The sequence below is a fragment of the Daphnia pulex genome, chromosome 8 (genome assembly GCF_021134715.1).
Source record: "Daphnia pulex isolate KAP4 chromosome 8, ASM2113471v1".
In the NCBI taxonomy this organism is placed as follows: domain Eukaryota; kingdom Metazoa; phylum Arthropoda; class Branchiopoda; order Diplostraca; family Daphniidae; genus Daphnia; species Daphnia pulex.
This window is the reverse complement of record NC_060024.1, coordinates 8,882,027-8,898,337: the sequence shown is the minus strand read 5'-3', so window position 1 is coordinate 8,898,337 and position 16,311 is coordinate 8,882,027. Positions and strand designations below refer to the sequence as shown.

The window sequence follows — 16,311 nt, the reverse complement described above, 5'->3', positions numbered from 1 at the left end:
CAACATTTTCCCTATCATGCAACCTTGCACATTCCTCATTTAAACATTCAAGATGGCAGCTACGGGCCTACAGTTAGCTGTGTTAAGAATGCAATGCTTGTGGGGTGTCGACCCAATTACAATCTCAAGTTAAATGCGATAATAACGACACTTCTAGAATTGGTTCCTTCCTCTGCGCTGGTTTATTGTACACTAAATAATTTACAGCATAAATGCGAATGGTTTAAAATAGGAGGAAAGGAACAATGGCCAAATGGGGGGTAAACGGCGGCACAGGGGGCCACCTATCGGGGGCCCCGAATACAGTAAGCATTTAAATGTCGCGGTAATCGAGTTTGTCGGCCGATCCTAGTCGTCGGCTGTTGGGCATCGATTCTATTCCCAACAAGCTGTGCCTGCTTGACAATTGCAATACGTTTTGATTATGATTCGTTTCACTTAAGGTAATTTTGACATCACAATGCCTGCTTTTGTTTAAATGAACATACTTACTATGCAGTAATGAATAATGATGTAGTGAAAGTTTAACAGCTTTGAAGTAATCTGGGTAACTGGGGTTTCTCTATCGAAGTGTGCTCGACAGTATGCATAACTAGCCATGTTCAGACATTTCTGCTTTATGCTGTTGTGAGTATATTTCTGATTATACCTGCTTGATATGACAAGAATATATGAGAAGCAGAAGTTTGATCCCCGTAGTAGTATGCCCATTGAGGATCAGGAAGTCATGAAGAAAGCTGTAAGTCAACTAACGGCTGCGTTTGAAAAGCATCTCCGTCTCAAGAATTTCCAGAAGAAAGAAGTTGATGACGAGTTAAAGGAACTGAAGGAAGTGGTTAAACGAGATTCTTCCCTACGTCTGTTCGTGAAAAGAATCGGGCTGAGTGTGCCCCTCGAGGATATAAAGGTAGTTTCCATTTTATATAGATAATTGCTTAAATTAATTTTTTTTTAAGGAAACATTTTCGGTTTACGGCAAAGTGATGATGGTAAGAGAGAATTCTAACGCCGGATTGAGCCGCTCCGTAACAATAACGTTTTACTCAAGGGATGCTGTTCTCGCTGCTTTAAATGTAAGTTTTTTTTTTGCCAATTTTACTTTGTATTAATTGTTTTTACTTTTTTTCAGGATCCACTTCCAGTTTTACTGAATTCCGTTGCCCTCAAAGTTACCGCTTGGCGTCCCGAAGAAGAAGTCGACCCACTTGGTGCTAGTGGCGCCACTTGCAAGCCTGAAAGCACCCGCCAATAGCATATAGTTTGGCCAACTATCCAACTTGTTGATATGTGAAAATTCGTATCCCCCCCTTCCCTTTTGTAACTTTTGTCAATTGACACGTTCATTTGAGTTGTCCACGAGTTTGATTTAACTTCAATTAAACCCCAAAAATCCCGTTTTTCTACTCTTTTTAAATGTTGAGGCACCTGCTACTGTAAACATTTGCCATTCAGAATTGTTTGCTTTTTTCCCGAAAATTTGTGTTCTGGTTTTGGGCTTTGGTTTAAATACAAGTGGTTACAATTCTTATTCTATTCATATGTTAAATATTTAATTTTTTTTTAATATTTAACTTGTCTTCTTTATCAATTAGCCTAGCCAATGATGAAAATCATCAATCTTCATTGGGAGACGAATTGGCTACCAGAATTGGTAGCCAATTCCAGTAGCCAATATTGGCGGTAGCCATACTGAACTACCAGATTTGGCTGCCGGAATTGGCTACCAAAATTGGTAGCCAATTCCAGTAGCCAACCCTGGCCCTAGCCAATTCCAGTGGCCAATTGGCTACTAGAACTGGTAGCAAATTCCTTGAATCTATAATAACTATCTCTGCTATACCCCATTGTCTTACATGCACTAGATACATTTCCTAAGCTTTTTTGCTAGCATTTAAATAAATTCAAGTCTTGAGACCAAGGAAAAGCATCAAATTTACTATTTAAATTTTGTTTAGGGAGATTAGGAAAATAATATAATAAGTAATAAGAAAACTCTCTCCACCATGGTCCGGGCCATAGCCCTACCGTTCACGCATGTACTCAACCGAAAAAGGAAAAAAAAGTCAAACTTCAAGGAAAAAAATTCTATTTCAGCAACGTTGCATTCTCAGAAAGGGGACGAAATTTACATTTCAGTACATGAACAAGGCCAAACATTGGGAAGAGGGGGGATACGAATTTTCATTTATACATATCAACGAGTTGGAAAGTTGGCTAAACTGAACTGGCGAAACTGAACTGCTATTGGCGGATACTTCCAGGCTTGCAGGTGGCGCCTCCAGCACCAGGTAGGTCAACTTCTTCGTCGGGACGCCAAGCGGTGACTTTGAGTACTACGGAATTCAGCAAAATAGGTTCTTGATGCTGGAAGAAATGAAAAAAACAAAAAAATTAATAAAAAGTCACATTTGCAAAATAGAAACAACTTACATGTATAGCAGCAACAACTGAATCTTTTGAGTAAAATGTAATAGTGACCGAGCGGATCAATCCGGGGTTGGGGTTCTCCTCTACCTCCATCACTTTGCCGAAAAACGAAAATTTCTCCTTCACAAAAAAAAAATTAATTTTTGCAATTATCTAAATTAATTAGCAAACTACCTGAATGGTCTCGAGGGGCACACCTACTCCAATATTTTTCACATACAGACGAAGGGATGCATCGCGTTTGACAACCTCCTCAAGGGCCTTTAGCTCGTCGTCAACAACGTTCTTCTGGATATTCTTGGTTCGAAGGTGCTTTTCAATCAAGGTAGAGAAGGTATATTTAGTTTTGGTTGTTTTTGTTCAAGCTTATCGGTGGATTGCTATTTCTAGATTTGCAATATTGTGCATAACTTGCACCAATGTGAACATAAGAGTCTGCATTCAATAACGCAATAAGTCTTTGACCAGGTTGAATTTCTAAGGAACGTGGATGCAACACTTTCGCCCCACAAGATGCAAATTCCAGCATTTCCTCAAAACTAATCTGTGATAATTTCTTTGCCCCATGAATCTTTAGATTTTTGAGAATGATCTTTACTAATTACAGCAATTTTACTATCAGGAAAAATACTCCTAGTTTCTTCTTCAATTCTCTCAATTCCAGGACCACAGATAGTTAAAGAATCTTTTTCTAAACAATCTGGACAAACAATATGAATCCTATACTCTATTATTTTTTATTAACAATAATTTGGGAATAATAAAAAAATAAGCAATATCACAAAAATAATGAAAACAGAAGTAAGTTTTTCTTTTGCAATACAGGAAGTTCTCTTTGTAAATGAGCAAAATCATTGTGAAATCTTACAATATCAGGATGTGACTTAGATAAAGCGCCAACTTTTTTATGGGAACGAACGAAAGATCATTAAAAATACGGAGATAATAGATAATGGCATCAAAAAGAAAGGCATTTGCAATCTTTCTATAATAGATCCAGCAAAACCCCAGCTAAAGTAAAGGATTCTGGGAACGAAGTGATGGAAATATAAAAATAAATAATAAATAAATAAATAAATAAAAATTTTCTGTTCACTAACTAAAGTTCTACAAGTTCGTTGCCCTACACTTGAAAAGTAATATTTATCAATCGAAGTAGGCCTAACAAGTGAAGAAGTCTATCTCATCATCGAGTGCTGCCTGAATATTCGCCGTTTGCTACTTGTTTTAGAAAGTACCGATCCGGAAACTCGCGGACCGGTGGTGGATTGCTTCCATTCTTCTCTTTGTTCCCCAATACCCAAAGGAAGTTATTTCGTTAAGTATGTTGGAAGTCATTTATCTGAAAACCATTTTTTTCAACAATAGGCCTAATCGCTATTTTCGCTATTTCACGCAAATTATTCCTATTGCTTTTGTCTTCCCCTGCTCTGACAGTGATTTTCGTAGTAAAGTGTTTCACTCTTGATGACCAAATCATTGAGAAAGCTTGCTCTAGAAAAAGTTTCAAGTATTTGACCAAGTTAAGGTTGCACGGTTGTTGTAATGTGAGCCAGAAAGGCCACATCTTCCTGAACGAAGCGAATCCTTTGTCCGAAATTTCTGTAGAAAATATTGGAAATGTGAACTTTAATCGTTTAAATTGGATGGCGGATGAGAAGCACTGAATATCAGGTAAAAATAATGTTGAAGATTAGATGAGGTGATTGCTGTAAGACAATGCTTTCCAATATTTTTTAAGTTTCGTCGTTTTTCCTATCCAACACATATTTCCTTATGTTTATAGCCTACTGCATGCTTTCACAAAATTCTCAACTACAAGGAACAATAATATTGTTTTTGTCATACAATTCTTTATCTGGGATCTGGTGTACACGATTAAAGGTTAAATAGTCAAGTAATTCAATATGCGTCAATATGTGTACGCGTTTATTTTTGTCACGCGGTGAAAGTCCTGTAAACGACGTTCGACTATAGCTTACTGTACTTCTTTTATTTGTGGCTGTACCTCAGTCATTTTATAAATAGCGAGCTAGAGGATTGAAACGGGGTTAAAAATGGTCGTAACCTCAATTCCATTTAGTTTCTAGATCTCTAATTTATGGGGTGCCGTTGTATATGGGGTGCCGTTTTTCCCTTTTTACAACATATCTATCGTTTAATTTATTTCAACTCCGTGTCATCATTAAACATATAAATTTGCATTGATATATTATTAAACCTACCAATTCATACTTTGATATCAAGAAATCAACCATACTATTTGTATTAATTGATTAAACATTAATAAATTGATTAAATACATTTCAAAACTGAATCAAACATTAATACAGCAATATAATTCATATCAAACATGAATCAAATCAATTTAACAAAATAACCGAGGGAAAGAATCATTAACGTGAAAATGGGAAACATTTACTATTTATGTGGAAAAAGGAATAATATTAAATAATTCTACCGATTCCATAAAATTTATAATTTAACTTCGAATTCAAGTTGTTAAAAAAGACAGCCACCTAGCGGTTTATAAATGCTTCATTCGCCCACCCCCTTTATAGCCAGGGAACGGGAGCGGAGAGCGAGCGGTGCGATAGCGCCATCATCTTGGAATAGATCTAAGCAATTCATTTTATCGTATTATTTACGAAACGTGCAAGCGCTAAAATATATTTAAAGCTACTTAACACGCATCGCATCAAATTTTATTAACCGGCGTAACAATGGAAGCGATTGCGGTGACTGGTCGGAAGAGTAGCGCTTGCCCGTCCGTTATTTTAGCGCTTACCGCGCGTCCGTTCGCGATTTTAGTGCTAAGCGTCGCCCATTTGCTTTTTTAGGCCGCTCACTGCGCGAAAAATAATTAAGTCAAATATTTCGCGCTATAGATCTAGCGCTATGTAAGCGCGCATGTCGCTTATAATTTACTTTAAAATTCACACGATGCGCTAAATTTAGTGCAATTCATTTTATCATATAATTCATAAAACACGCATTGTAAATATTTAGCGCTAGGTCTCTCTACATGCTTGCTACATGCGAAGCTTCATGTCACCTTTTTGCGGCTAATACAGTATCATGCCGTGTATACACAGCTCAATAGAAGCTTGTCCGCCTTTTTCCTTTCGTCCGATATTTATCCGCCCATATAGGCCTATATACACTGATTTTCCCGATATGTTAGCGCAATTAATTTCAGCCTAAACTTTGCAAGAAGTGTTCCCCTTTAGTTAAATTTAGTGCGATGCAAATGCGCTAAATATTTTCTCTCCAGCAACACGGCCAACTGGAACTTGTCCGGCAGCGTCACCTCAGTGGGCGAGAGACACAGCGACACTTTCTCTATATGCATTTACTGCCAAAACATGGACCGTAACGTTCGGCACGAATTTCAACAGAACGGAAAGGATAAGGGCTTAGTCAAGAAGTAGGACACCGATTTGACGCTCGTCGAGTCGACGATAAACGAACAGAAGCAGCAAAATAATAAAAAAATTTACGTACGGGAAATGTATATATATGTATAAACGACGGGGGTTGGCAACTCAAAATTTGGGTGTACGAGGATTCAGAATCTCAGAGATTCCGAGAGATTCTAGAGATTCTGAGAGATTCTGAGAGATTCTACGAGATTTCTGCGAGATTCTGAATCAAGTTTTCCCCAAAATTCCGCTAGGGGCGCCACTAGTCCTTTGCCCAGTTTCTGTACAGAAGTATGCACTATGTTACGTAGTGGGCGTAGCTCCGTTTTGGCATGCTCTATACAGCTTATAGACATGTAGATCGTATTATCTTTAAGATAATTAATGATAGGAAAAGGTGCTAAATAGGTTTTGTAGTTTCAAGTAAGATGAAGTAATCTGATAGTTAGAAATTTGATAGGTTTGAATTAAAAGTCCAGATTATTAATTTTGAAATAAAATATACGGGGAAAATTAACTTTAATTGCTGGGAATTAATGGCATATTATCAATAAAGTTTTTTTAACCATAAATTTTTCCCACCCCATCCTCCATTCATGAGCAGATGAAAAAATGTGTACGCCACCCAGCGGTGGGAAAAAGGAGGGAAAATTAAAGAAGATTTAGCGCAACCCATATTTTTACATTTTGCAGTATTTCTAGTGCATTTTTTACAATTGGAGCTTTTCAAAGACCAAATTCACAAAATATCTGGAATTTTAGACGGTTTTGGGGTAGTTTAAAGTTAAAAAAGGGGGTAAATTTAGTGAGATTCTGGAGATTCTACGAGATTCTATGGGATTCTACGGGATTCTGTGAGATTCTGAAGATTCTACGAGATTCTGAAGATTCTATGAGATTCTTAAGATTCTGGAAAGATTCTTAAGATTCTGACAAGATTCTGGCTAGGGTGTACGAGGATTCTGGGGAGTTGCCAACCCCCGATAAACGACCGAAATTTGCCCCCTTTTTTATGTTCATATAAACAACCATTCGATGGTTTTGAATCAGCTTGTGTTTTTTTTTCTCTCCACTTTTAGACGGTTACTTTTTTCGCAAGAGGAAGACGGATTGGTGCTTCAAAAATGGACATCTAGTTCGAGCCTACGATGTCCCTGCCTTGATGTCAATGCTTGCTGCTTATATGGAATTTTTTTTAAAGAAACTGAAAGAAACACAAACGAACGAACGAAACAATAAAAAAAATCCGTAAAAAATACAGTGCTCTGTGGTGCTGTCAACGAATTAGACGAAAAACATAAATTGCATGGGTAAATACCGGGTAAATAAAATCACCAAGCAAAAAATTTCGATCCCCTCCACCTTTCATCCAATTATCGAGAAGCTGAAACGGTCATTCGTTGGTGCTGGAGACTTTTGTCGACAACCCTCATGCTGAATTTCATCGTGTCATATTCTATAGTCCCGTTCTAGTCCCAAAATTGCTAGATAGCCTAAGTGGCTGGCTAATTAAAATCTTATCAGTCGGGCAAGGCATCGGGAATTTCCTTGTGAGGTTGGTATTCATATTGATATTACGTAATTACACTGGCTACCTTACTGAAGACCGGTTTGGATGTCGACAGCTTTTTTCAAATATAGTTGTAGCGCCTAGACAGACGGTGATGGTACGAGAAAGGCGAGCCGTGACAAATTTGGCGATCATATTTCATTTTCCGACAAACTGAGAGAGATTTCAGGCTTATAGGTCACTGCATTATTGTACGCTATTTATTAATTGATTAGTTGAATATTCGATTCTTATGAGATTTAGTGTACAAATATTTCTTATAATAAACATTGCCCATTTGATTTAATGGTTTTATAGTTACGTACTATTTATTTCATTTATTTTTTCTTTGATAATTGCAAAATATATTTTTGTTTGATTTAAAATTTAAATGTCATTCGTTTTTTCTTTGAACATAACACACAGCATTGTAGTTTAATAAAAACAAATAATTTTATTCGCATCTTTATTCAATTATTTTTCTTGGATTTCCCGTTTGATTCCAGCATTTCTGATCAATTTCCTCTTTTTGAAATGATTTCTTATGTTTTTACAAATTTATATCAGCAACTGCTATTTAGTATAACCTTACCATTGACGTCATCCCTATTTCATTAATTGTTAATCGATTAATTGTGTTTGATCTCTGTTAGATGTGGTTTGATCGCTGTTAAAAACATTGATTTTTGTTTAATCTGTGTTTGATTTCGTTTGATTCATGTTTGATCCATTTGATCCATGATTGATTTTTGTTTAAATATTTTTCTATTCCTTTGTATGCTGATAGAAGGGAAAAACGGCACCCCATGGGGTGCCGTTTTTATAGAAAGAAATAAACGCTAATGGCATGTAAATTTAATATGGAAATGAAGCTGATTCATTTCTTGATCGTTAAAAAAAAATTAGAATTTTAGATCAATTCATTTAGACAGTATGAACTTTTTAAAAAAAGAGTCGTAATCGGGAAATCGGGACAGCTGTTTTTGCCTAAAATGGGACAGTTACGGACCAATCAGCGTACAGCATTTTTAAGAGGCTCGATTTCCTGACCTAGCAACGCAGGATGTCCTACTGTTCCATAAGGGTTTTTGTATATATAAGAAAAAAGGTTCATTAACACAATAATTGAATTGAAACATTTATAAACTCAAAGAGTCTATGCAGTGGAACACTTTTTAAATTTTTTTAAATTTTATTAATGAATTTTAAGGCGAAAACGGAGGACGTCCCTTACCACCCACCCCAGTGTCCTCACTTACCCCAAAAAATTGGCTCCTCCCATAAATCTGAGTAAACTTTAAAGGTCTTTTATGGGGAAATGGTTTATTATAAAATTATAAAAAAAAATATGGGGGGTACATTACAATAGGGAATACATAAAAAAAAAATTTTAAATAAATTAAATGATTAGTTGGGGAGATATAGGGGGCAAACGAAAACCGTCCCGTTTTACTCCAGTCTCCCCTAATTGAATAAATTTGCGAATAAAATTATTTGTTTTTATTAAACTACAATGCTGTGGGTTATGTTCCATGAAAGAACGAATGACATTTAAATTTTGAATCAAACAAAAATATATTTTGAAATTATATAAAAGGAAAAATAAATGAAATAAATAGTACGAGTAACTATAAAACCATTAAATCAAATGGACAATGTTTATTATAAGAAGTATTTATACACTAAATCTCATAAGAATCGAATATTCAAGTAATTAATTAAAAAATAGCGTACAATAATGCAGTGACTATAAGCCTGAAATCTCTCTCAGTTTGTCGGAAAATGAAATATGATCGCCAAATTTGGCACGGCTCGCCTTTCTCGTACCATCACCGTCTGTCTAGGCGCTACAACTATATTTGAAAAAAGCTGTCGACATCCAAACCGGTCTTCAGTAAGGTATAGCCAGTGTAATTACGTAATATCAATATGAATACCAACTAATAAACCCTCACAAGGAAATTCCCGATGCCTTGCCCGGCTGATAAGATTTTAATTAGCCAGCCACTTATCTAGCAATTTTGGGACTAGAACGGGACTATAGAATATGACACGATGAAATTCAGCATGAGGGTTGTCGACAAAAGTCTCCAGCACCAACGAATGGCCGTTTCAGTTTCTCGATAATTGGATGAAAGGTGGAAGGGATCGAAATTTTTTGCTTGGTGATTTTATTTACCCGGTATTTACCCATGCAATTTATGTTTTTCGTCTAATTCGTTGACAGCACCACAGAGCACTGCATTTTTTACGGATTTTTTGTATTGTTTCGTTCGTTCGTTTGTGTGTTTCTTTAAAAAAATTTCCATATAAGCAGCAAGCATTGACATCAAGGTAGTGACATCGTAGGCTCGAACTAGATGTCCATTTTTGAAGCACCAATCCGTCTTCCTTGCGAAAAAAAGTAACCGTCTAAAAGCGGAGAAAAAAAACACAAGCTCATTCAAAACCATCGTAATAATTGAATGGTTGTTTATAAAAAAGGGGGCAAATTTCGGTCGTTTATACATATATATACATTTACCGTACGTAAATTTTGTTATTATTTTGCTGCTTCTGTTCGTTTATCGTCGACTCGACGAGCGTCAAATCGGTGTCCTACTTCTTGACTATAAGCCCTTATCCTTTCCGTTCTGTTGAAATCCGTGCCGAACGTTACGGTCCATGTTTTGGCATAGAGAAAGTGTCGCTGTGTCTCTCGCCCACTGAGCTGACGCTGCGGGACAAGTTCCAGTTGGCCGTGTTGCTGGAGAGAAAATATTTAGCGCATTTGCATCGCACTAAATTTAACTAAAGGGGAACACTTATTCTTGCAAATTTTAGGCTGAAATTAATTGCGCTAACATATCGGGAAAATCAGTGTATATAGGCCTATATGGGCGGGTAAATATCGGACGAAAGGAAAAAGGCGGACAAGCTTCTATTGAGCTGTGTATACACGGCATGATACTGTATTAGCCGCAAAAAGGTGACATGAAACTTCGCATGTAGCAAACATGTAGAGAGACCTAGCACTAAATATTTACAATGCGTGTTTTATAAATTATATGATAAAATGAATTGTACTAAATTTAGCGCATCGTGTGAATTTTAAAGTAAATGATAAGCGACATGCGCGCTTACATAGCGCTAGATCTATAGCGCGAAATATTTGACTTAATTATTTTTCGCGCAGTGAGTGGCCTAAAAAAGCAAATGGGCGACGCTTAGCGTTTAAATAACGGACGGGGAAGCTCTTCCGACCAGTCACCGCAATCGCTTCCATTGTTACGCCTGTTAATAAAATTTGATGCGATGCGTGTTAAGTAGCTTTAAATATATTTTAGCGCTTGCACGTTTCGTAAATAATACGATAAAATGAATTGCTTAGACCTATTCCAAGATGATGGCGCTATCGCACCGCTCGCTCTCCGCTCCCGTTCTGGCTATAAAGGGGGTGGGCGAATGAAGCATTTATAAACCGCTAGGTGGCTGTCTTTTTTAACAACTTGAATTCGAAGTTGAATTATAAATTTTATGGAATCGGTAGAATTATTTAATATTATTCCTTTTTCCACATAAATAATATATGTTTCCCATTTTCACGTTAATGATTCTTTCCCTCGGTTATTTTGTTAAATTGATTTGATTCATGTTTGATATGAATTTTATTGCTTTATTAATGTTTGATTCATGCTTGAAATGTATTTAATCAATTTATTAATGTTTAATCAATTAATACAAATAGTATGGTTGATTTCTTGATATCAAAGTATGAATTGGTAGGTTTAATAATATATCAATGCAAATTTATATGTTTAATGATGACACGGAGTTGAAATAAATTAAACGATAGATATGTTGTAAAAAGGGAAAAACGGCACCCCATACCCCATACTAATTGCGCCCTTTTTTTAAACATCTTCACTTGTAAGAAAAAGGTATCCTGTGTTGTATTAGGAAATAAGTTGATATGGTGACATCTGCGTTATAATAAGGTGGTCGGCATCAACTAAAGACAATGAAAATGAAACCTCTAGCCCAAATATCTGGCTTATTGCTTCCGATTCCTCCAAGCAAAATAGACGTGAAATGCCTTTTTCAAAAACTATTTTCTTTGAAAAAAACAAATCATGTAATGATCTTATTGATCGTTTCTTTGAAACATATGGGCGTTTTCGCCATAATAAAAGGCTGGTATCATAGGCCTTTACTAGTAACAAATCAAGGATGCAAAACTTGCTAAACACATTATTAAAACGTATTAAAATCACTTGTAGGTGTACACTTTATTATTATATCAGATCACAGTGTTAAAGTATACTCAAATTCTATTTTGCTACTGCCAAAAATTTGTTAAGAGAGGAATTCCTTTTTAATATAAACCTATTGTCAAGTGTCAACACTATCGACATGCTATCGAGGACGAGGAGTGTCTTTATTTGAAATAGGAACTTAATTATTACACGCCCGCTAGTTTTGAGTTTAGTAAACTGGTGTGTAATGGGTCGTTCAATGCAGTTAATTTTTGTTTATTGGATGTCCTCGTTATAGAAGTTGAGACCATATATCATTTAAAGCTTAAAAATTCAGTCTTACGGAATATTTCTACATTTCAATGTGCCTGTGGATCCTGTTAAATTGTAATTAGACGAGTCTAGTTCTAGGAAACACGACTTCTACTAAGAGTAACTCCCGTCGATTCACTATGATTGGGTTGTCATTTTTGATTGACAACGAGTAATGTTTGGGTCTAGTGGCGGTTGTCAGTAGGACGCTGATCAAGTTTGCCGGTTTGCGGAATTTTGTATTTGTTGGTCAGTAGTTATGCGGGATAAAATATTTCAATCTGATAATTCAAATATCCACCAGGTTTTCGTGTTTCGTAATTCACCCATGGCCCATGGGAATTCGCTAATCATGTTTTGATTGTATTGGCAACTGTGTTCCTTAAAGAAAATTCAAGTTCGTGGATCGTCTGCTGTTCCTGGCTTTCGTCAATTTTCGCTTACCTTCACAGGCTGGTCGCGCACTATCTCGTCTATGATAATTTTTAAGTTTGATAAAAATCTTGGCGACGATATTCAACTAGTAGCCAATTCCAGTAGCCAATACTGGCCCTCTCAGAGAGGAGTAGCTTCCCTAAACCTAGGACGCTGCGGCGTATAAATCCAGTGCCCCATCCTACCAGCCTCAGTCTCTCGAGTTGACGCACTTGAACAACACACGATGGAACCGTCTCCAAAGAAACTGAAGTTTGATCCCCGTAGTAGCTTGCCCATTGAGGATCAGGAAGTCTTAAAGAAAGCTGCTGGTCATGTCACGGCTGCATTTGAGAAGCATCTTCGACTCAAGAATTTTCAAAAAAATCAAGTTGATGACGAATTGAAAGAACTGAAGGAAGTTGTTAAACGGGATCCTGCCCTACGTCTGTTTGTTAAAAGAATCGGGTTGAGTGTGCCCCTCGAGGCGATCAAGGTAGTTTTCTTTTTTTTATAGATAATTGCTTATATTAATTTTATTTTTCTTAGGAAACTTTTTCGCAATAAGGGAAAGTGATGGAGGTTGGAGAAAATTCGAACCAAGGATTGAGCCGCTCAGTAACCATAACATTCTACTCAAGAGACGCTGTTCTCGCTGCTTTAAACGTAAGTTTTTTTTTTGCCTTGTGTTTTTAACTTGTAATTTTACTTTGTGTTAACTGTTTTTATTTTTATCAGGATATCCTCTTCCGGTTCTACTGAATTCCGTGGCCCTAAGAGTTCTAGCTTGGCGTCCCGAAGAAGAAGTCGACCCACCTGGTGCCACTTGTAAGCCTGAAAGCACCCGCCAATAGCATATTATTGGCCCAACTCCAACCTGTTGATATGTGAAATTTCGTATCCCCCCCTTCCCTTTTGTATCGTCAATTAACACGTTCATTTGAGTTGTCCACGAGTTGTCCCAAAAAACCCATTTTTCTACTCTTTTTAAATGTTGTGGCATCCTGCTGCTGTCAACATTTGTCATGAAAAATTGTTTGCTTTTTTCCCAAAAATTTGTGTTCTTGGTTTTGGGTTTTGGTTTAAATACAAGTGGTTACAATTCTCATTCTATTCATATGTTAAATATTTAATTTTTTTTTTAACATTTAATTTTTCTTTATGAATTAACCCAGCCAATGATAGTAATCCCAATCTTCATTGGGAGACGAATTGGCTACCAGAATTGGGAGACGAATTGGCTACCAGAATTGGGAGACGAATTGGCTACCAGAATTGGGAGACGAATTGGCTACCAGAATTGGTAGCCAATTCCAGTAGCCATACTGAACTATTACATTTAATTTTTTTTTTTACATTTAACTTGTCTTCTTTATGAATTAGCCTAGCCAATGATGGAAATCATCAATCTTCATTGGGAGACGAATTGGCTACCAGAATTGGGAGACGAATCATTGGCTACCAGAATTGGGAGACGAATTGGCTACCAGAATTGGGAGACGAATTGGCTACCAGAATTGGTAGCCAATCCTGGCCCTAGCCAATTCCAAGTATCCTGTGTTGTAGGAAATAAGTTGATATGGCGACATCTGCGTTATAATAAGGTGGTCGGCATAAACTAAAGACAATGAAAATGAAACCTCTAGCCCGAATATCTGGCTTATTCCTTCCGATTCCTCCAAGCAAAATAGACGTGAAATGCCTTTTTCAAAAACCATTTTCTTTGGGAAAAAAACATGTAATGATCTTATTGATCATTTCTTTGAAACATATGGGCGTTTTCGCCATAATTAAAGGCTAGTTTAGGCCTTTACTAGTAACAAATCAAGCATGCAAAACTTGCTTAACACATTATTAAAACGTATTGAAATCACATGTAGGTGTACACTTTATGATTATATCAGATCACAGTGTTAAAGTATACTCAAATTCTATTTTGCTACTGCCAAAAATTTGTTGAGAGAGGAATTCCTTTTTTAAAATATAAACCTATTGTCAAGTGTCAACATTCAACACTATCGACATGCTATCGAGGACGAGGAGTGTCTTTATTTGAAATAGGAACTTAATTATTAAACGCTCGATAGTTTTGAGTTTAGTAAACTGGTGTGTAATGGGTCGTTCAATGCGGTTAATTTTTTTTATTGGATGTCCTCGTTATAGAAGTTGAGACCATATATCATTTTCAAAAAGCAAAAAAATTCAGTCTTACGGAATATTTCTACATTTCAATGTGCCTGTGGATCCTGTTAAATTTTAATTAGACGAGTCTAGTTCTAGGACCTCATACAAGGAAACACGACTTCTATTTTAAAGAGTAACTCCCGTCGATTCACTATGATTGGGTTGTCATTTTTGATTGACAACGAGTAATGTTTGGGTCTAGTGGCGGTTGTCAGTAGGACGCTGCTGAACAAGTTTGCCGGTTTGCGGAATTTTGCATTTGTTGGTCAGTATTGATGCGGGATAAAATATTTCAATCTGATAATTCAAATATCCACCAGGTTTTCGTGTTTCGTAATTCACCCATGGCCCATGGGAATTCGCTAATCATGTTTTGATTGTATTGGCAACTGTGTTCTTAAATGAAAATTCAAGCTCGTGGATCGTCTGCTGTTCCTGGCTTTCGTCAATTTTCGCTTACCTTCATCCTTCATGACTGCACGTTAAAATTTGGCAATTCGGTTGCGTTTTCGCATATGTTTTTTTAAAATCAACACAAGAAGCATTAAACTGGATTTGTTTGCCTGATAAGAAATTTTTTACACCAACTTCCTGCCTATTGACAAATTGTGAAGAAAGAGCTAAAAGAAAAGAAGGTATGTCATCATTTTTGTATGAATGAAACAACTCATACATTTTGGAGACTTTTTTTTCAATTTGACAGAGATAACTCATTTTAATTGAACACTCATTAGGTAATTCTGCCAGTTATTATATAAAAAACAGGAAAAGAAATCATGTTTGGTTAAGTAAGGAGATTTTCTACTGTGTCATCCTCATCGGAACAAGTAAATTTCTGAATTTCTTTAAAAATTCTGTAGTCATTAAGAAACAACATTTGTGGTGATGGCTATCAATTACCAAATTCATCATTTATTGGGGTATTCTCCAACTTCCAGATTTCCTGTTGCAATTGTAATTCGGGGTTGTAACTAAGTGTAAGTTGATTGCTCTTTAATAATTTTTTATCCCTGAGTTAATGGTGTGTGTATATTTGATTTTCAATTTATTTAGAATTGGAGCCTTGGAGGTGATGATGGCAAACTACAACCACTGAATGTATCAGGGATCACCAAAGTGAATCATCATTTGGTATTGTTTGCTGTCATTGACATGGTCCCTTCCCCCACGAAATGAACTTGGTGTTGACATCACATTATACAACCCCTTCACCCTGGATCATCTGGATGCCTAGAAAACTAGATCGGTGTTACTATATGTAAATCTCATTGTAAAATCACTCCATAATATTGTCAACTTTTTTATTTTTATTTTTCTATTTAGGTAATGACAGAGAGGATGCAGCCTAGATGAGCATAAAAAAAAAGAAATCGGCTGACAACGACGAAGGGTCTGCAATACGTTCAACGCTAATCATCTATTGTTGTTGGTATGATTTGTTTGTAAGTTAACCCGTTGGCTGCCACGCATTTTTCTCCCCATGTTAGCTTCTAGCAAGGGCCCGCACTGTTCGGTCTCTTGGTGTATGTGCCATGGGGCCGAATATGTCGCACCTCCCCCAGATTTGCCGTAAGGCCCTGTTAGGCAGTGCACCACGACAGCATCACACATCACAACAGATGAAATCCCCAAGGTACAATCTCTTCTATAATGAGGAGTGCTCCTACATCTGATAGTGATCCCAGATTGTTGACGAAATATCGTATACTGCTACCTTTACGTATCACCTTTTTAACTTTTATCTTCATTCCTGTCATTCTGCACTTTG

The 16,311-nt window shown here is 36.7% G+C and overlaps 1 protein-coding gene and 1 long non-coding RNA gene across 2 annotated transcripts; both read left to right on the top strand.

Moving 5' to 3' along the window:
- The first annotated feature begins 60 nt into the window (after window positions 1–60).
- Window positions 61–1,512, top strand: LOC124199633. Its single transcript, XM_046595542.1, has 5 exons — window positions 61–443; window positions 518–627; window positions 700–907; window positions 957–1,073; window positions 1,130–1,512. The coding sequence occupies exons 2-5, from the start codon at window positions 599–601 to the stop codon at window positions 1,250–1,252; spliced, it is 477 nt and encodes a 158-aa protein (XP_046451498.1). The 5' UTR covers window positions 61–443; window positions 518–598; the 3' UTR covers window positions 1,253–1,512.
- Window positions 1,513–14,943: 13,431 nt separating this feature from the next.
- LOC124199634 lies at window positions 14,944–15,899 on the top strand. The gene is made up of 5 exons (XR_006876907.1): window positions 14,944–15,178; window positions 15,278–15,370; window positions 15,482–15,520; window positions 15,597–15,801; window positions 15,867–15,899. It is a non-coding gene; the product is annotated as an uncharacterized LOC124199634 (long non-coding RNA).
- Window positions 15,900–16,311: the final 412 nt, after the last annotated feature.